The sequence below is a fragment of the Hyla sarda genome, chromosome 3, assembly GCF_029499605.1.
Source record: "Hyla sarda isolate aHylSar1 chromosome 3, aHylSar1.hap1, whole genome shotgun sequence".
Taxonomy (NCBI): Eukaryota; Metazoa; Chordata; class Amphibia; order Anura; family Hylidae; genus Hyla; species Hyla sarda.
Window position 1 is genome coordinate 318,407,981 of NC_079191.1, and position 20,488 is coordinate 318,428,468.

Below are 20,488 nucleotides of genomic sequence, written 5' to 3' on the forward strand. Positions count from 1 at the left end.
TGAACTTCTTCTCGGTACCACTTTTGCATAACTTTTTAATCACTTTTTATTAATTATTATGGAATGTGATGTCAAAAAAATGCAGCAATTTACGCTGTTCACCGTACAGGATCATTAATATAAAAGTTTGGACATTTTCGCACGCGGCAATACAAACATGTTTCTTATTTATTTTTTTACACGCTTTTTGGGATGAAATGGGAAAAAAGTGGATTTTTATGCTTACCGTAAAACCTCTCTCTTGGAGGATCCATTGAGGGGACACAAAGACCGTGGGTATATGCTGCTGATACTAGGCAACAAAAAGTCGGCCCCTTCCAACAGGATATACCCAGTCTACAGACTCTGACCTATGAGTTTAGCCCCAAAGCAGTAGGATAGGATTGGAATTGGAAAGATAAAACAGTAACTGTCCGAGGAAACCACAGACAGTAACTGTCCGAGGAAACCACAGACAAAAAAAATAACCGAACCAACCATCGGACAGACAACTGAACCAAGGACACCAGAACAAATGGGTGGGTGCTGTGTCCCCCAATTGATCCTCCGAGAAAGATTTTACGGTAAGCATAAAAATCTACTTTTCTCATTCGGCTCTACTGGGGGACACAGAGACCGTGGGTGGGAGAGAACCCAAGCAACTCAGGTGAAAGGCCGGACCACAGTCCCCTGCAACACCTTGCAACCCAAACCAGCATCAGCGGACACAAAAGTGTGCACCAGGTAGCTGCCTTACAGACTTGCAAGGCCGAAGCCCTGTTGCGGAGAGCCCAGGAGGCCCCGTCGGAACGAGTGGAATGAGCTGAGACCCGGAAAGGCTGAGTCTTCCCTTTTCAGCGGCAAGCTTCCGAGATGGCAGAAGGGATCCACCACAAAATGGTCGCCTTCGAAGCAGGAAATCCCTTACGACGACCCCCCGTAAGCACAAAGAAAAAGTCAAACTGGCAAAAGGATGAAGTGACCGAAAGGTAAATCCGAACGGCCCAAACCACTTAAAGACCATGAAGCAACCGTTCCCTGGGATCGGATGGAGGTGGGCAAAAGGACGATATCCTCATTTAGGTGAAAGGCGGAGACCATCTTAGGCAAAAAAGATGGGACCAGACGGTAAACAACTTTGTCCTAGTGCAAGACCAGGTAGGGGGAACCGCAGGAAAGGGCCGCCAGTTCTGATACTCTCCTAATGGAAGTGACTGCAATGAGGAAGACCACCTTCCAGGAAAGCACATGAAGAGAAACGTCCCGGAGAGGTTCAAAGGGAGTACCCTGCAAAACACTGAGAACCAGATCCAGATCCCACGGAGGAGTAGGGGATCTGTACGGCGGAGTTGCATGAGCAACACCCTGCAGAAAAGTGCAGATGTGAGGGTCGGACGCCAGGGGGTGCTGAAAGAGAATGGAGAGCAGACACCTGACCCTTAAAGGGTAGCTCCCACCATCCTTTTTTTTTTTGCTAGCCCATTTCCCCCCCCCCCCCCCCCCCCCCCGCTAGGGCACTAGCCCGTTCACTCCCCCCCCCCCCACAACCCCCGCCCCGCATACCCTGTGCCCTCATTACACTTGCAGTTAATGCAGAGTCTGGCAGCGGGCGTGCAGGGACAGCGGCGGCAACGAGGCGGCGGCGATGAGCGGGAGGAGTGGCCTACCAGCCAGTGGCCGGGGAGCCAATGCGCTCGCTCCCGCCTGTCTGATTGACTGGCAGGGAGCGAGTGCAGCCACTCCAAACTGATTGCCACTCCAAAATCAGTCCTTTTTCAGTGGCCGGTTTTTAAATGTAAATTAAACCTTTTTAATAAAAAAAAAAAACAATAAAAGTATATTAGAGATATGTTGTAGTACATAAGTACTACAACATATCAAAAAATAAAGTTGGTGACAACGTCCATTTAAGGGAACTGAGAGCCAAGCGTTGTTCCAGTCCAGAGACCGTAAAAAGGAAAGGAAGCGTAGAAGGGAGAAAACAACTGGGGAGAAGGATTGAGACTCACACCATCGAAAGTAGGACCGCCAAGTATGTTGATAAATCTTCGCAGTGGAAGCCTTGCGTGCCCTGATCGTTGTGCAGATCACCTGGGGAGAGAACCCCCTGGCCTTTAGAACCACGGATTCAACCGCCACGCCGTCAGATGCATGACAGTAAATTCCTTGAGAGAGCAGGTCTGGACAAACTGGGAGGGGCAGTGGTACATTGGCCATTAAGCGAACCACGTCGGCGAACCATGTGCCCCAGGGCCAGTCCAGAGCCACGAGAATGACCCTCCGCTTTGAGTTTCCCTGGGAAGGAGAGGAAGAGGAGGGAAGAGATAGGGGAGGACAAAGTGTGACCAGGGAATCACTAAGGTGTCTACAGCTAGGGCCAAAGGATCTCAGGACTTCACGACGAAGCAAGGAACTTTCTGGTTGTGGCAACTGAGGATGTCCGCCTCCCAATTTTCCACCCCCGGGATGTGAATCCCCAAGAATTTTCAGTTCTGCCCAGAGCAGAATCCTGGAGACCTCGGCCATCACTGCAGGGCTGCAAGTGCCGCCCTGGCAATTGACATATAGTTGTCCAAATGGACACGAACAGGATGGTACTGGAGAAGGTGCTCCCAATGGCGGAGGCAAAGGTAAATTGCCCTAAGTTCCAGGATGTTGATGGGGAGAAGAGCTTCCTGGGAGGACCAACGGCCCTGGACCGTCCGATCCCTGAAAACTACCCCCCCCCCCACATAGCTGAGACTGGCATCCGTCGTGATGACCTGCCAGTGGAGGGGCAGGAAAGATCACCCCTGTCGAAGAAGAGGAGACCGAAGCCACCACAGGAGGGACTGGCGAGTCCTAGGGAGGGGGGAGGAATAATCCTGTGATTGAGGAATAGCGGAGACTTGTCCCACCGGGACAGAAGAAAAAGTTGAAGAGGTCGACAATGAAACTGGGTGAAGGGAACGGTCTCCATTGCCGCCACCATCCGACCCAGGACTTCCATGCAGAACCAAATTGAAACTGGAACAGGACGACGGAGAAGAAGAACTCCTGTTGACAGAGCGCGGCGCTTGTCCAGCGGGAGCCGAATAAGGGTGGTCGCCGTGTCGAACTGGAGTCCCAAGAAGATCAGAGACTGGGTGGGAATCAGGTTGGACTTGTTCTGATTGACCACCCAGCCGAAACAAGTCTGAAGAGTGAGAAGGAGACTCTCCTGATTCGGGTCCCTGGTTGGAGCATTGACCAGGAGGTCGCCCAGGTAGGGGATCATGGGAGCCCTCCGGAACGGCGAAGTGGCGATAGCGCTGATGAAAAATTGGGATGTGAAGGTAAGCGTCTAGGATATCCACCAAGGAAAGAAACTCCCCTTGACCCATGGATGCCACGACAGAACAGAGAGACTCCATATGGAAATGACGCAGGAGTAGGTGGCGGTTGAGGAGCTTCAGATCGAAGATCGGGCGGACATAACCTTGGGGACAACGAACAGGTTTGAATAGAACCCCGAAAAACGCTCCTTGGGAGGAACTGGGACGATCACTCCCTGAGAGAGAAAGGTCTGAAGCACTACCCGAAAAGCTGCCTCCGCCAAGGAAGGAGAGCGAGATCAAAAAAAGCAGGCCCCTTGGAAGGGAAGCAAACTCGTTCCGATAGCCGTCGGAAACGACCTCTCGGACCCAAGAGTCCTGCACGTGGGCAATCCAAACATCCCAGGACAGAGACAATTGACCTCCCACTCGAAAAGAATGTCTGGGTGGGGATGTCCCTTCAGGTGGAGGGAGGCTTACGGGTGACCGACTTGGCTGCAAAATGTCCGGAACGGTTATTTGACTTCCAGGAGAGGCAAGCCTTGAAGGAAGGAGCCTTCCTATCCTGTGAGGGCACCAGTCTGGTGGCCCGGCCCGAGCCAAAAGACCGAAAGGGCCGAAAGGAGGTTGACTTCCTGTGGGAAGAGACTTGTTTGGCGAGACTTGTTCTGCGGTAATAAGGAGCTCTTACCTCAGTAGCCTTGGAGATAATCTCATCCAGGTGTTTCCCAAAGAGTCGGGTCCCGGAGAAAGGAAGCTCAGTGAGAGATTTCTTGGAAGCGGCATTGGCGTCCCAGGCCTTGAGCCACATGGAACGACGAATCACCACCAGGTTACCTGTGGCAAAAGCCCTACAACGGGCAGACTGCAGGGAAGCAGAGCACAACACAAGTAGTCTCCAGCATTGGAGAGTTGCAGTGCAAGATCCCCCAAATCTTCCATTGGGGCCCCAGACAAAATGCCCTGGCGGAGCTGGGAAGCCCAGATAGAAAGGGCTTTGGACACCCAAGCAGAAGGAAAGGGAGGAAGCAAGGATGAACCCACCGCTTCAAAAGCGAACTTGGCCAGATTCTCAATCCTCTTGTCCGCCGGGTCCTTAAAGGATGCTAAATCCGACAATGGTAGAGCAGTCGATTTCGACAGATGGGAAACCATGGGATCCACAGCCGCCAGTGACGTCTATTTCGCAATAAGGTCCTGGGCAAAGGGAAACTGCGCCTGAACCTACGTAGTCCCCTGAAAGCGTTTATCTGGATGCTTCCATGCCGTTTCTAGTAAGGTGTCAAATTCAGCATGAGAGCTGAATACCTTAGGAGAGCGACGGGAGCGATGAAAGGAAACTTCTGGAGCTGGGTCCGAAGTCCCGGGGTCCTCTAGGTGAAAGATGTCCCTAATGTCTGAAACCAAGTTGTCAACCATGTCAGAAACGCTAGCTTGGACCTCTGGATCAGAGGCTGAACCTGACACCTCATCTTCAAGCTCCCCAGGAGAATGGAAGCGGGTGGAAGCAGCCTTAGATGAAGGCGAGGCAGACCTGGCACGCAGACCTGGAGACCTAGGACAGCAACCAGAAGAGCGACCCCTAGAGCAAGGGCGTTTCCCGGGGGGCCAGGGAGGAGAAGTGAGACCCATGAGGAAAGCGCCTGTCCGAGCTCCAGATTCCGGAGAAGAGCCAGAAGAGAACACCCAGAGGGGAAAGGGAGCGAGCCTCTCTGGAGGTCTGGCATAAGGAAGATCTCTCCAATGCAGTCACCAAGGAACGGGAAAACAATGACAGGTCGGAAATCGACAGAAAGTGAGGAAACCCATTCCGGGGAGGGAAGGAAGCAGAGCCCACAGGTTCCAGTGGGACACCCTGGGAGTTAGTACCAGGAGGGCCGGGGCACGCAGTGGTGCAGGCAGGACAGATGGGTTCAGCAGTACCACCAGGGACTTTAGTTTTGCAGCCCACACAAGAGTAATAAGTGACTAGTGCCGCAGTGACCTGTCTGGTGGTGGTGGTGGGGGGGGGGGGGGGGTCGGGTCTGGGTTCGGACATAGGTGCAAGCAAAGAGGAAGATAGAAAAAAGAAAACGGAGCAGTCTCACCCGGTGTCTGTGTCCCTCAGATGGAGAGGAGAAGCAGGCTGTAGTGTGAAGAGCCGGCACTCGGTCCGGAATAGAGAGATCCTGTCCCGGGAAAACGTACCTACTGGAGTTCTTCAGCCAGCTATTAAACCTAGAGCTGGGCGGTATGACCAAATATGTGTATCACGGTATTTTTGTAACTTATGGCGGTTCCACGGTATATAACTGTATTTCTTCCACCCCCACCAAATCATGTTACCCGCCAGCGCTGTTCTGCTCCCCCCAATTAATTATCAGCCCAGCGGGGTACTACTCACATTTGTTGGGGGCCGCTGGCGATGGAACTCTATACTGTACGCCAGTGGTCTCCAACCTGCGGACCTCCAGATGTTGCAAAACAACGCCGTTGGCTGTCCGGGCATGCTGGGAGTTGTAGTTTTGCAACAGCTGGAGGTCCGCAGGTTTGAGACCACTGCTGTACACTGTATCCCTATGCCTGGGCTGCAAAATATAAAGAAAATAAACTTTAACTTACCTACATCGGCCTCACGCTGTTCCTGTTCCTGGGGACGGGAACGTCGGACAGCCGTCAGCCTATCATCGGCCGGAGCGATGTCCCGCCCCGGCCAGTGATAGGCTGAGCCCACTGTCATGCAAGAAGCCGGCCAGAGCTTCTTACATGACAGTGCGTTTAACCTATCACTGGCCGGGGCGGGACATCGCTCCGGCCGGTGATAGGCTGACGGCTGTCCGACGTTCCCGTCCTCAGCGTAAGGCCGACATAGGTAAGTTAAAGTTTATTTTCTTTATCTTTTGCAGCCCGGGCATAGGGATACAGTGTACAGCAATGGTCTCAAACCTGCGGACCTCCAGCTGTTGCAAACTACAACTCTCAGCATGCCCGGACAGCCGTTGGCTGTCCGCGCATGCTGGGAATTGTAGTTTTGCAACATTTGTAGGTCCGCAGGTTGGAGACCACTGGCGTACAGTATAGAATTCCATCGCAAGCGGCCCCCAACTAAGAGGAGGAGGGCAATGCTTGCGGGTGACATATGATTAGTTTCCCTATGTGGGGACAGCGCTGCGCTGGGCTGATAATTCATTCCCGAGGGGGAGGGGCCAAACCGGTATTGCGGTATGGAAAAAATTCATATTGTGCCGCACAAAAATTTTTGTATTCTGTATGAACCGGTATACCGCCCAGCCCTAATCAAACACCTGCATTATGCCGGGCTGAGACAATGAGACGAGCAGGGTAGGGGGGACCTGGACCCAAAGGTGCAACCCCAGGCGCAGACCAGTGGCGAGAAGGGGTTGACAGTGTATAACTTGATGCCTGTGCCCCTTCTTCGCAAATGGGGGAACAGTGAGCGCTATGCCTAAAAAGAGAGAACTAAAAGGGAGAAAAAAAAAATCTACATACACGTCCCTAAACTAAAAAAAAAAGAAAATAAAAGACCAGGTCTGGAGAACTCCAGACCTGTGTCTGCCTCCAACAGACACTAAGCTAAAACCGCTCAGAGTCTGTAGGCAAGGTATATCCTGCTGGGAGGGGCCGACTTTCTTTTTGTTGCCTAGTGTCAGCCTGCTAGTGGCAGCAGCATATACCCACGGTCTCTGTGTCCCCCAATGGAGCCGAACGAGAAAGGGGCCATTTAAATTTTTATTGAGGGAGGTGCTTTTTCACATTTCTTTTTAAACTTTTTTTTTTACTTTTTAAAACTCTTTTTATGTCCCCATAGGGGACTATTTACAGCAATCATTAGATCGCCTACTGATAGCAGCCGGGACCTGCCGCGCATGAACAGGATGTAAATGTACGTCCTAGTGAGGTAAGTACCAGAGCATCAAGACTTACATTTTACGTCCTATGTCATTAAGGGGTTAACATAAAAACAGAAACATATAAACTGGCTCAGAAATGTTTTAGCTTAGAATTCCAAGGCAACTAAGTGATTTTTTTTAACCTAGTGTTCTGGATTGGTAAACTAACCTCTGATCCAGACTTTAAAGACAAAAAACTTTCTACAGCTGTCAAGGTTCCTGCAAATTAGAAAAAAAAAAGTATTTTCTTTAGAACCATCAACATTACACCCAACGTGATCCAATGTATAAGGTACTAGTTATGCTAAAATCCTTACTGTATATGCTGCATGTACACTGCTCAAAAAAATAAAGGGAACACTTAAACAACACAATGTAACTCCAAGTCAATCACACTTCTGTGAAATCACACTGTCCACTCAGGAAGCAACACTGACAATCAATTTCACATGCTGTTGTGCGAATGGAACAGACAACAGGTGGAAATTATAAGCAATTAGCAAGACACCCCCCAATAAAGGAGTGGTTCTGCAGGTGGTGACCACAGACCACTTCTCAGTTTCTATGCTTCCTGACTCATGTTTTGGTCACTTTTGAATTCTGGCTGTGCTTTCACTCTAGTGGTACCATGAGACGAAGTCTACAACCCACACAAATGGCTCAGGTAGTGCAGCTCATCCAGGATGGCACATCAATGCGAGCTGTGGCAAGAAGGTTTGCTGTGTCTGTCAGCGTAGTGTCCAGAGCGTGGAGGCGCTACCAGGAGACAGGCCAGTACATCAGGAGACGTGGAGGAGGCCGTAGGAGGGCAACAACCCAGCAGCAGGACCGCTACCTCCGCCTTTGTGCACAGAGGAGCAGAAGGAGCTCTGCGAGAGCCCTGCAAAATGACCTCCAGCATGCCACAAATGTGCATGTGTCCACTCAAACGGTCAGAAAAAGACTCCATGAGGGTGGTATAAGGGCCCGACGTCCACAGGTGGGGGTTGTACTTGCAGTTCAACACCGTGCAGGATGTTTGGCATTTGCCAGAGAGCACCAAGATTGGCAAATTCGCCACTGGCACCCTGTGCTCTTCTCAGGTTAAAGCAGGGTCACACTGAGCACATGGAGATGACGTGGAGAATGTTCTGCTGCCTACAACATCCTCCAGCATGACCGGTTTGGAGGTGGGTCAGTAATGTTGTGGGGTGGCATTTTTTTAGGGGGGGCACACAGCCCTCCATATGCTTGCCAGAGGTAGCCTGACTGATATTAGGTACTGAGATGATATTCTCAGACCCCTTGTGAGACCATATGCTGGTGCGGCTGGCCCTGGGTTTCTCGTAATGCATGACAATGCTAGAACTCATGTGGCTGGAGTGTGTCAGCAGTTCCTGCAAGAGGAAGGCATTGATGCTATGGACTGGCCCGCCCATTCCTTAGACATGAATCCGGCTGAGCACATCTGGGACATCATGTCTCGCTCCATCCACCAATGCCACATTGCACCACAGACTGTCCAGGAGTTGGCGGATGCTTTATTCCAGGTCTGGGAGAACATCCCTCAGGAGACCATCCGCCACCCCATCAGGAAGCATGCCCAGGCTTTGTAGGGAGGTCATACGGGCACATGGAGGCCACACACACTACTGAGCCTCATTTTGACTTGTTTTAAGAACATTACATCAAAAGATGGATCAGCCTGTAGTGTGGTTTTCCATTCTGATTTTGAGTGTGACTCCATATCTAGACCTCCATGGGTTCATAAATTTGATTTCCATTAATCATTTTTGTGTGATTTTGTTGTCAGCTCATTCAACTATGTAAAGACGAAAGTATTTCATACAATTAGTTCATTCACTCAGATCTAGGATGTGTTATTAGTGTTCCCTTTTTTTTTTTTTTGAGCAGTGTTTTTACATTGCCCTTTGTATAGTGGTGACACAGGGTTACTACAGCTTAGCCCCCAATGAAAAGCTTCTGGTCCTGGTCACTGCGTGGTGGATGTTAGGCACCAAACAGCCACTGATGAGCAATTAATGTGTGGCTAGGCTTATTGTGTGGATAGGCCATCAGTCATATTGTCCTTGAAAATCTTTAATTTATGAAAACAAAAATGTAACATATTACCTTGTATGCTGTTTCTGGTAAATAAAACCCCGAGATCAGCAGGAATGGAATCAAAACCGCTGCTGCCAACAATATATACCCCATTTTCTGCAGCCTGCTCGTCATACTTCAGGACCATTGATTCCAGGAACTGTTGAGAGAACATTAGAGATTAAACATTGTGCAGGAATATCCAACTACAAAATGATACATATATATATGAATTCTAGCACATAAAAAAAAATAAAAATAGCACTCACAATGTGCATAATTGTCAGCGTTCTATACACTGGATTTGTTATGTACATTTGGCATAAATGTAGTTTATTAGTCCTGAAGTACAACATGCAGTGATATATAACACCCATAGGCTGCCATTGTTAAAAAATATGCACAATGCAATAGGTGTTTGTTTGCTGGGTGCCTCAGTAATGGATTCAGAAGTGTTATATTAATAAAACCGAGTGGGATTAAGCTGAGGGGAGTAAATCATATTGCATTGCCATGGTACTAGCAAATGCACATTGTACTGATGAAGCTAGGGAGAGTATGTCTCCCTTCATTACACAAGCTTAAAGGGGTACTCCGGTGGAAAACAATTTTTTTAAATCAACTGGTGCCAGAAAGTTAAACAGATTTGTAAATTACTTCTATTTAAAAATCTTAATTCTTCCAATACTTATCAGCTGCTGTATGCTACAGAGGAAGTTGTATTTCTTTCTGGAGTTTTTTTTTCAGTCTGACCACAGTGCTCTCTGCTGACACCTCTGTCCATATCAGGAACTGTCCAGAGCAGGAAAGGTTTGCTATGGGGATTTGTTCCTGACCTGGACAGTTCCTGACATTAACAGCGGTGTCAGCAGAGAGCACTGTGGTCAGACTGAAAGGAATTCCAGAAATAAATACAACTTTCTCTGAAGTATACAGCAGCTGATAAGTACTGGAAGGATTAAGATTTTTAAAACAAAGTAATTTACAAATCTGTATAATTTCTGGTACCAGATGATTTAAAAAAAAGTTGTTTTCCACTGGAGTACCCCTTTAAGAAGCAAGGTGTATGCTCCTTGACTTCATCAGCGCAGGGTGCAAGAATCGGAAGCTGGAGGAAGGAGCGAGGAACCCCTTAAAAGTACCTTTTTTATGGGACACGTAGTATATTATACATGTCAATAAAGTGCAAAATAGATCTATGCTTAAATTTGGTTTTCCAAGTACAATAAGAAAAAAAATCAGGTCAAACACATAAGTTATAATATTACAAAGAAAGGCTTAAGACAAAAGCACTAGTCTATACTCCTAGTAATACCAGTTTAATCTTCCACCACTTCCAGCACCTCAGTTTCACCCCTTCTACAAGGCTTAGTTTATTTGACTACAGCAATAATGTGGTCATATACCCACATCATTGTTGCAGATTATCACTGACCTCAGTGGTCTTTTGGATATACAGGTACATCAGTTTTGCAGCCAAGTGAATAAAGGCAACGCTGGAAATAAAGGGGAATTATTCTGGGGAGTATGGCTTCTTTTTTTTACATATTACAACTCCAAACCGTGTAGGCTAATGTATCAGTAACTTTGAAAACCCAGAAACTAATTAAAAAAATAAATAAAAATGAGACATATACGGTGATGAGCACATAAACCATTATGAGAGAGTGTGAAGCTATAATACTTACTTGAGATTCTCCACTGATATCAACAAAGTGTGCTCCATTCTCAACACAGGCCTTCACCACAGGTTCACCATAAAGCCTGTACTAATAAACAAAATGTACATTTAGAATACAGATGCCTTTGATACGGAAGCTGAACAGTTAAATAATCTGAAGTACAAAATATGTTAGAAAATCAAGTTAAAAGGGTATTCCGGCCCTGAGACATCTTATCCCCAAAGGATAGGGGATAAGATCGGGACCCCTGCAATCTTGTATTTGCCACCCACCTGTTTGAGCTGCACGCCGTGGTGCCAGCTCACAAACAGCCGGGTGGCGACCACGGGGCTGGAGTATCATGATGTCACGACTCCGCCCCCTGTGACGTCATCCCCCCCCCTCTATGCAAGTCTATGCCCGGCCCCTTGGTTGATACCCGACTGTTTGTGAACTGGCACCACGGCGTGCAGCTCAAACAGGTGTGTGGCAAATACAAGTTTGCGGGGGTACCCTGTGGGGGGACCCCCGTGGTGAGACATCTTATCCCCTAACCTTTGGATAGGGGATAAGATGTCTCTGGGTCGGAGTACCCCTTTAAATTCAAGACGACGAAGGAGTTGGTTCTAACTGATACCAGTACGGTAGGTGAATTTCGAGAAAGGAATGACTAAGTTGATAACACATATCTAAGGAATTACTGGGAGAATAGCCAAAGACTGTGAAAGCAAGTAGGTGTCTTCTGATTAATTGATATGTACGGAAAAAGTTTATTGTGGATAAAAGGTGGGTAGCTATTTTTATAAACAGATCAGCACATTATTGACTTCTTACTTAGCTTGTCTGTGTATTCATTAACCCCTTAAATGGGCACAGTCAGATAAAAAAACTTTTGATATGTTGTAAAGCATGTAAAACCAACAGGTTTTGCAATTGCTTTCATTAGAACATTTTCAGTATATCATACTGAAAAAGCCAGTCAAACAACTGCCCCCCCCCCCCCCCCTGCCTGCTTGGACACATACTAGTCCTGCTGTGTCCATGCGTTATCACCTATGTCATGGACACACTTCTTTGATTGACAGCTGTAAGCGCAGGGCTCACAGCTGGAGGAAAAATCCTCCCACTGTCAGCTTGTGTCCCGCTACTGTCAGTGAGGACAAGCTGGGAGTTGTAGTTTTGCTAATGCTAGGGGAGAGTTGAGCAGACAGCATACTGAGGGAGGGGGTGGAGACCTGCACAGTGAGGCCACACCCCCTTCCTATTCCAATTCAGAATAGTGAGCTAAATTAAAAGTGTAATAAAAAAATTAATAAAGGTGATAGACACATACAAATTAGATGCACATGGTCAGAATTAGGTACTGTTTTTTTGTTGGATCTGACGGGTACGCTTTAAGGACCAAGCCCATTTTGACCTTAACGACGCAGGACGTAAATTTACATCCTGGCGAGCTGATACTGAACGCACCAGGACCTACATTACTATACATAACCACGAGCATCGGAGCGATGCTCAGGTTATGCTCGGTAGGTCCCAGCTGCTGATAGCAGCCAGGGACTCGCCAGTAATGGCGGACATCCGTGATCGCGTGAATGTCCGCCATTAACCCCACAGATGCCGTGATCAATACAGATCACGGCATCTGCAAGCTGCGATCACTAAAATGGATGACGGATCGTCCGCAGTGCTGCCGCGGCAATCCGATCATCCAGAACGGCAGACTGAGGTCCCCTCACCTGCCTCAGCTGCCTTCCACGGGTCTTCTGCTCTGGTTGGAGATTGGGCAGACCAGAGCATAAGATGACCGATAATACTGATCAGTGCTATGTCCTATGCATAGCACAGAACAGTATTAGCAATCGAATGATTGCTATAAATAGTCCTATGGGGACTATTAAAGTGTAAAAATAAAAGTAAAAAAAAAGTTAAAAAAAAAAATGAAAAACCCCTAATAAAAACGTAAATTGTGCCATTTTCCCTATCCCCCCCCCCCCAAGTGTAAAAAATAAATTTTTATATACATTTCTGGTATCGCCACGTGCGTAAATATCCGAACTATTAAAATACAATGTTAATGATACCGTACGGTGAATGGCGTTAACGTAAAAAGAAAAAAAAGGCCAAAATTGCTGCTTTTTTTATAACATTTTATTCCCATAAAATTTCATTAAAAAAATGTATTAAAAGTTTTATATATGCAAATATGGTATCAATAAAAAGTACAGATCACGGTGCAAAAAATGAGCCTTCATACCACCGCTTATATGGAAAAATGAAAAAGTTATAGGTCTTCAAAATAGGGGGATTTTAAACATATTAATATGATTAAAAAAGTTTGCGATTTTTTTTAAGCACAACAGTAATAGAAAAGTATATTATCATGGGTATCATTTTAATTGTATTGACCCAAAGAATAAAGGACACATGTCATTTTTACTGTAAATTGTGCGGCGTGAAAACGAAACCTTCCAAAATGTTTCTTTTTAATTTCCCCACACAAAATAGTATTTTTTTGGTTGCGCCATACATTTTTATGGTAAAGTGAGTGATGGCATTACAACGGACAACTGGTCACGCAGAAAACAAGCCCTCATACTAGTCTGTGGATGAAAATATAAAATAGTTATGATTTTTTGAAGACGAGGAGGAAAAAACGAAAACCTAAAAATAAAATCCTTAAGGGGTTAAAAGGTGTACTCCGGTGGAAACATTTATTTTAATTTTTTTTATAAATCAACTGGTGCCAGAAAGTTAACCCCTTAAGGACCAAGGGTTTTTCCATTTTTGCACTTTCATTTTTTCCTCCTTACCTTTTAAAAAAAAAAATCATAATTTTGAACCTAAAAATCCATATGATAGCTTATTTTTTGTGCCACCAATTCTACTTTGTAATGACATCAGTCACTTTTACCCAAAAATCTACAACGAAACGAAAAAAAAATCATTGTGCGACAAAATTGAAGAAAAACAAAATGTTGTAACATTTGGGTGCTTCCATTTCTACGCAGTAAATTTTTCGGTAAAAATTACACATTCTCTTTATTCTGTAGGTCCATACGATTAAAATGATACCCTACTTATATAGGTTTGATTTTGTGGTACTTCTGGAAAAAAATCATAATTACATGCAGGAAAATTTATATGTTTAACCCCTTCAGGACGGAGCCCATTTTGGCCTTAAGGACCGGAGCGTTTTTTGCACATCTGACCACTGTCACTTTAAACATTAATAACTCTGGAATGCTTTTAGTTATCATTCTGATTCCGAGATTGTTTTTTCGTGACATATTCTACTTTAACATAGTGGTAAATTTTTGTCGATACTTGCATCCTTTCTTGGTGAAAAATCCGTAAATTTGATGAAAAATTTGAAAAGTTTGCATTTTCTAACTTTGAAGCTCTCTGCTTGTAAGGAAAATGGATATTAGGAATACATTTTTGGTTCACATATACAATATGTCTACTTTATGTTTGCATCATAAAATTGATGAGTTTTTACTTTTGGAAGACACCAGAGGGCTTCAACGGTCAGTAGCAATTTTCCGATTTTTCACAAAATTTTCAAACTCAGTATTTTTCAGGGACCAGTTCAGGTTTGAAATGGATTTGAAGGGTCTTCATATTAGAAATACCCCATAAATGACCCCATTATAAAAACTACACCCTCCAAAGTATTCAAAATGACATTCAGTCAGCGTTTTAACCCTTTAGGTGTTTCACACGAATAGCAGCAAAGTGAAGGAGAAAATTCACAATCTTCATTTTTTACACTTACATGTTCTTGTAGACCCAATTTTTGAATTTTTACAAGGGGTAAAAGGACAAAATTTTTAGTTGTGTTTGTAGCCCAATTTCTCTCGAATAAGCACATACCTCATATGTCTATGTAAAGTGTTCGGCGGGCGCAGTAGAGGGCCCAGAAGGGAAGGAGCGACAAGGGGATTTTGGAGAGTACGTTTTTCTGAAATGGTTTTTGGGGGGCATGTTACCTTTAGGAAGCCCTTATGGTGCCAGAACAGCAAAAAAAAAACCACATGGCATACCATTTTGGAAACTAGACCCCTCGGGGAATGTAACATGGGATAAAGTGAACCTTAATACCCCACAGGTGTTTCACGACTTTTGCAAATGTAAAAAAAAATAAAAAATTTTACCTAAAATGCTTGTTTTCCCAAAATTTTTTTATTTTTAAAAAGGGTAATAGCAGAAAATACCCCTAAAAATTTGAAGCCCAATTTCTCCCGATTCAGAAAACACCCCATATGGAGGTGAAAAGTGCTCTGCTGGCGCACTACAGGTCTCAGAAGAGAAGGAGTCACATTTGGCTTTTTGAAAGCAAATTTTGCTCTGGGGGCATGCCGCATTTAGGAAGCCCCTATGGTGCCAGGACAGCAAAAAAAAAAAAAACACATGGCATACCATTTTGGAAACTAGACCCCTCGGGGAACGTAACAAGGGGTTAAGTGAACCTTTATACCCCACAGGTGTTTCACGACTTTTGCATATGTAAAAAAAAAATTTTTTTTTTTACCTAAAATGCTTGTTTTCCCCAAAATTTTACATTTTTAAAAAGGGCAAAAGCAGAAAATACCCCCCAAAATTTGTAACACAATTTCTCCCGAGTACGGCGATACCCCATATGTGACCCTAAACTGTTGCCTTGAAATACGACAGGGCTCCAAAGTGAGAGCGCCATGCGCATTTGAGGCCTAAATTAGGGACTTGCATAGGGGTGGACATAGGGGTATTCTACGCCAGTGATTCCCAAACAGGGTGCCTCCAGCTGTTGCAAAACTCCCAGCATGCCTGGACAGTCAACGGCTGTCCGACAATACTGGGAGTTGTTTTGCAACAGCTGGAGGGTCCGTTCTGGAAACAGTGGCGTACCAGACGTTTTTCATTTTTATTGGGGAGGGGAGGGGGGCTGTATAGGGGTATGTGTATATGTAGTGTTTTTTACTTTTTATTTTATTTTTTGTGGTAGTGTAGTGTTTTTAGGGTACAGTCGCACGGGCGGGGGTTCACAGTAGTTTCTCGCTGGCAATTAGAGCTGCAGCAGAAAGTTTGCGGCAGCTCAAATTTGCAGCCAGATACTTACTGTAATCCTCCGCCCATGTGAGTGTACCCTGTACGTTCACATTGGGGGGGGGAACATCCAGCTGTTGCATAACTACAACTCCCAGCATGCCCGTTGGCTGTCGGTGACTGCTGAGAGTTGCAGTTTTGCAACAACTGTAGGCACACTGGTTATGTATCACTGAGTTTGTGACCTAACTCAGTGTTTCACAACCAGTGTGCCTCCAGCTGTTGCAAAACTACAACTCCCAGCATGTACGGTGCATGGTGTACGGTGACTGCTGAGAGTTGTAGTTTGCAACAGCTGGAGGCACACCGGTCGTGAAACACTGAGTTAGGTAAAAAAAAAAAACTCTGAGTTTCACAACCAGTGTGCCTTCAGCTGTTGCAAAACTACAACTCTCAGCAGTCACCGACAGCCAACGGGCATGCTGGGAGTTGTAGTTATGCAACCAGCAGATGCACCACTACAACTCCCAGCATGCACTTTAGCTGTTTGTGCAAGCTGGGAGTTGTAGTTATACAACAGCTGAAGGTACACTTTTCCATAGAAAAAATGTGCCTCCAGCTGTTGCAAAACCATAAGTCCCAGCATGCCCATAAGGGAATGCTGGGAGTTGTGGTGGTCTGCCTCCTGCTGTTGCATAACTACAGCTCCCAGCATGCCCTTTTTGCATGCTGGGAGCTGTTGCTAAGCAACAGCAGGAGGCTGTCACTCACCTCCAACGATCCAGACGCTGCAGGTCAGTCCCGCCGCCACCGCTGCTCCTGGGGCCCCGATCCCAACATTAACGCCGGGGATCGGGGTCCCCAGCACCCGGGGTGCACGTCCCGCACCCGCTCACGTCCTCCAGAAGAGGGGCAGAGCGGGTGCGGGAGTGACACCCGCAGCAGGCGCCCTGATTGGTCGGCCGGTAATCCGTCCGACGAATCAGGGCGATCGTGAGGTGGCACCAGTGCCACCTCACCCCTGCAGGCTCTGGCTGTTCGGGGCCGTCAGAGACGGCCCCGAACAGCCAGTAATTCCGGGTCATCGGGTCACTGGAGACTCGATTGACCCGGAATCGCCGCAGATCGCTGGACTGAATTGTCCAGCGATCTGCGGCGATCGCCGACATGGGGGGGCATAATGACCCCCCTGGGCGATATGCCGGGATGCCTGCTGAACGATTTCAGCAGGCATCCGGCTCCGGTCCCCAACCGGCTAGCGGTGGGGGCCGGAATTCCCACGGGCGTATGGATACGCCCTCGGTCCTTAAGGACTCGGGATACAGGGCGTATCCATACGCCCTATGTCCTGAAGAGGTTAAAATAGTCATCTTATGACCCCTATAACTTTTTTATTTTTGCGCGTATGGGGCGGTATGAGGGCTCATTGTTTGCGCTGCGATTTTTCACCGGTACCATTTCTTTATTAATTGGACTTTTTGATCGCTTTTTATTCATTTTTTCATTATATAAAAAGTGACTAAAAATACACTATTTTGGACTTTGGAATTTTTTTTGCATGTACGCCATTCACCGTGCGGCTTAATTAATGATATATTTTTATAATGTGGACATTTTCTGCATGCGGCGAGATACTACTATGCACCTTCTGTATTTATATTGATTAATTGTTTACATGAATTACAGGTGTTTTATTTATTTACCTTCGGGCACTTATCCTGACCAGCTGCTGCAAATGTTTACATTATAATATACCGTATTTATCGGCGTATAACACGCACTTTTTAGGCTAAAATTTTTAGCCTAAAGTCTATGTGCGTGTTATACACCGATACACCCCCAGGAAAGGCAGGGGGAGAGAGGCCGTCGCTGCCCGCTTCTCTACCCCTGCCTTTCCTGGGGTCTAGAGCGCTGCTGCCGGCCCTTCTCTCCCCCTGGCTATCGGCGCCGCTGCCCGTTCTGTCCCCTTGACTATCGGTACCGGCGCCCCATTGCCGGTGCCGATAGCCAGGGGGAGAGAAGCGGCGCCGACAGCCAGGGGGAGAGAAAGGGTAGCGGCACCCATTGCCGGCGCCACTGCCCCGTTGCCTCCCCCCATCCCCGTTGCCTCCCCCCATCCACGGCGCTGCGCCGTGCATAGCAACGACGCAGGGGACGTGTGCCAGAGGCCTGCAGCAGCGCGGACCCGACCCAGGTAATTATGCCACCGGGGATGGGGTGAGGCAACGGGGCAGCGGCGCCGGCAATGGGTGCCGCTGCCCTTTCTCTTCCCCTGGCTGTCGGCGCCGCTTCTCTCCCCCTGGCTATCGGCGCCGGTACCGATAGTCAGGGGGACAGAACGGGCAGCGGCGCCGATAGCCAGGGGGTGAGAAGGGCCGGCAGCAGGGCTCTAGACCCCAGGAAAGGCAGGGGGAGAGAAGCGGGCAGCGACGGCCTCTTTCCCCCTGCCTTTCCTGGGGGTTTATCGGGGTATACACGCGCACACACGCACCCTCATTTTACCATGGATATTTGGGTAAAAAACTTTTTTTACCCAAATATCCTTGGTAAAATGAGGGTGCGTGTTATAGGCCGGTGCGTGGTATACCCCGATAAATACGGTATATATCAGTGTTTCCCCACTGTCTAGTTTTAATCATCATGAGTGATATGTGTTTTTTATGGGGGGGGTTTTCTTGTTGTCTATATGAATTAAATTGTATAATAAAGATTATGTTTTTTGCTACACTTGTGCAGTTACACTATTTATAAATTATTATTGGGTACAGATTTTTAGTAGGTTATATACCTAATGTGGAGAACCCCCAGCCTACCTAATGTGGGCAACCCCCAGCCTACCTAATGTGGGCAACCTGCTGCCTACCTAATGTGGGGAACCCCAAGCCTACCTAATGTGGGGAACCCCCAGCCTACCTAATGTGGGGAACCCCCAGAAGTAGCACCCCCATCATACGTCAGCTCATGCTATTACCACATAAGGGATAGGGGGAATGGGTGGGGGGGGATTGCTGGTGGATGATGGGGGTACTGCTGGTGGGGGGTGTTGCTGGTGGATGATGAGGGGCGCATGATGTAGGCATTAAATGTAAGGGGCGCATGTGGCCCAGCCTAACCCAGCTGCTACCTCCAGTGTCCCCCCGGATAATTTGAGTTTGAGACCCCTGAGCTAAACCCGGCGTAAAAACACCATAAGTAATTCGACACCTTCCTGACAGAGGCATGTAAAATCAAAGTAATAGACAAAAATGTTTGCCTTCGGTCTCCCCAAAACAACCAGGAACTCCAATCTCTAAGATACCAATGATCCTACCAACCCCATTCTAAGATACCAAGATGTGTCTTTAAAAGACGCTATTACCTGCCCAATTCCTGCGTGAGATAGGAAAGATACCATGAATGTCTTCCACCTCTTCAAAAAAGATTTAGTTGACTTTTCTTTAGTATGCCCAATCAAAAAGATCCCTCCAAAATACTTCGGAGAGAGGGCATGGGAGAAACCCATGTAGCAGGTCAGTACCCCGATCTCCACAGTTAGGTCAATTCTCAAAAAAAGTAAAGCCATATGGTGCATTACTCCCATTGGGCACAACTGCACGGCTCCCCGCCACAGCGGGTTTGCGCAGGAGACGAGCGTGGACTCATCAACTAAAACAGGTCTTCAGACTGGACCATATGAGGCCTTCCCTACTCACTGTTTTATTGTGTACTGTATTTACTTATGCCAGGCACAACCCAAGTCGCTACCGTATCAGCGATTGGGACATTATTTTGATTTCTTTTTGCTTTAATAACTGATTATTGATCTCTATATGCTAAACCATTTCTGTTGAGTCACTGTCTCCTCTTATGCCCCTGAGGAAGACATTTGACTGTTGTCAGAAACGCGTCGGGCTACATTTTGGAGACGTGCAGACTGAGATAGTGACTATATACGCTAGCATTTAGATATTGCAATGGTATATTTATTGACTTTAACAGGAGTCCATTTATTGCGTTTTTTTGGAGGGCCGACCAATTGTCCATGTATTCACTCACTTAATAATATGTTTTTTATTGATTAACTAGTAAAAGTTATGTTTTATGTCACTCCCCATCATTTGCCATATTGATATAGACTGGGAGCACCGCATATCTGGGTTTTAGATACCTGACTTATCTTATATTATTTTCTTTTGACCTCCAGATGTTGCAAAACTACAACTCTCAGCATGCCCAGACAGCCGTTGGCATGCTGGGAGTAGTAGTTTTGCAACATCTGGAGGTCCGCAGGTTAAAGACCACTGCTCTATATTGTGTGGTATCCCTATGCCCGGGTTGCAAAAAATAAACAAAATAAACTTTAACTCACCTCCCGTTGGTCCGGTACCGGCCTCACCTGCTTCCTAGTGAATGGAACGTCGGACAGCCGTCAGCCTATCACCGGCCGCAGCGATGTTCCGCCTCGGCCACTGATAGGCTGAGCCCACTGTCATGTAAGAAGCCGCCAAGAGCTTCCGACGTTCCCGTCCCTAGCGTACGGCAGACGTCGGAACATGCGTGAGTCTATTTTGTTTAC

The 20,488-nt window shown here is 46.9% G+C and overlaps 1 protein-coding gene across 2 annotated transcripts in view; it reads right to left on the minus strand.

Annotated features, from left to right (window-relative positions):
* LOC130362526 (saccharopine dehydrogenase-like oxidoreductase) overlaps window positions 1-20,488 on the minus strand; it is a 121,523-nt gene that overhangs the window by 54,544 nt on the left and 46,491 nt on the right. The window contains exons 3-5 of one of the 2 annotated variants that reach the window (XM_056567164.1): window positions 10,933-11,008; window positions 9,275-9,404; window positions 7,332-7,381 (exon numbers count right to left, since the gene is read on the minus strand). In XM_056567164.1, coding sequence (XP_056423139.1) covers window positions 7,332-7,381; window positions 9,275-9,404; window positions 10,933-11,008 — 256 coding nt within the window. Of the gene's footprint in view, window positions 1-7,331; window positions 7,382-9,274; window positions 9,405-10,932; window positions 11,014-20,488 lie in introns of both variants that reach the window. The other variant, XM_056567163.1, reaches the window with a different exon arrangement.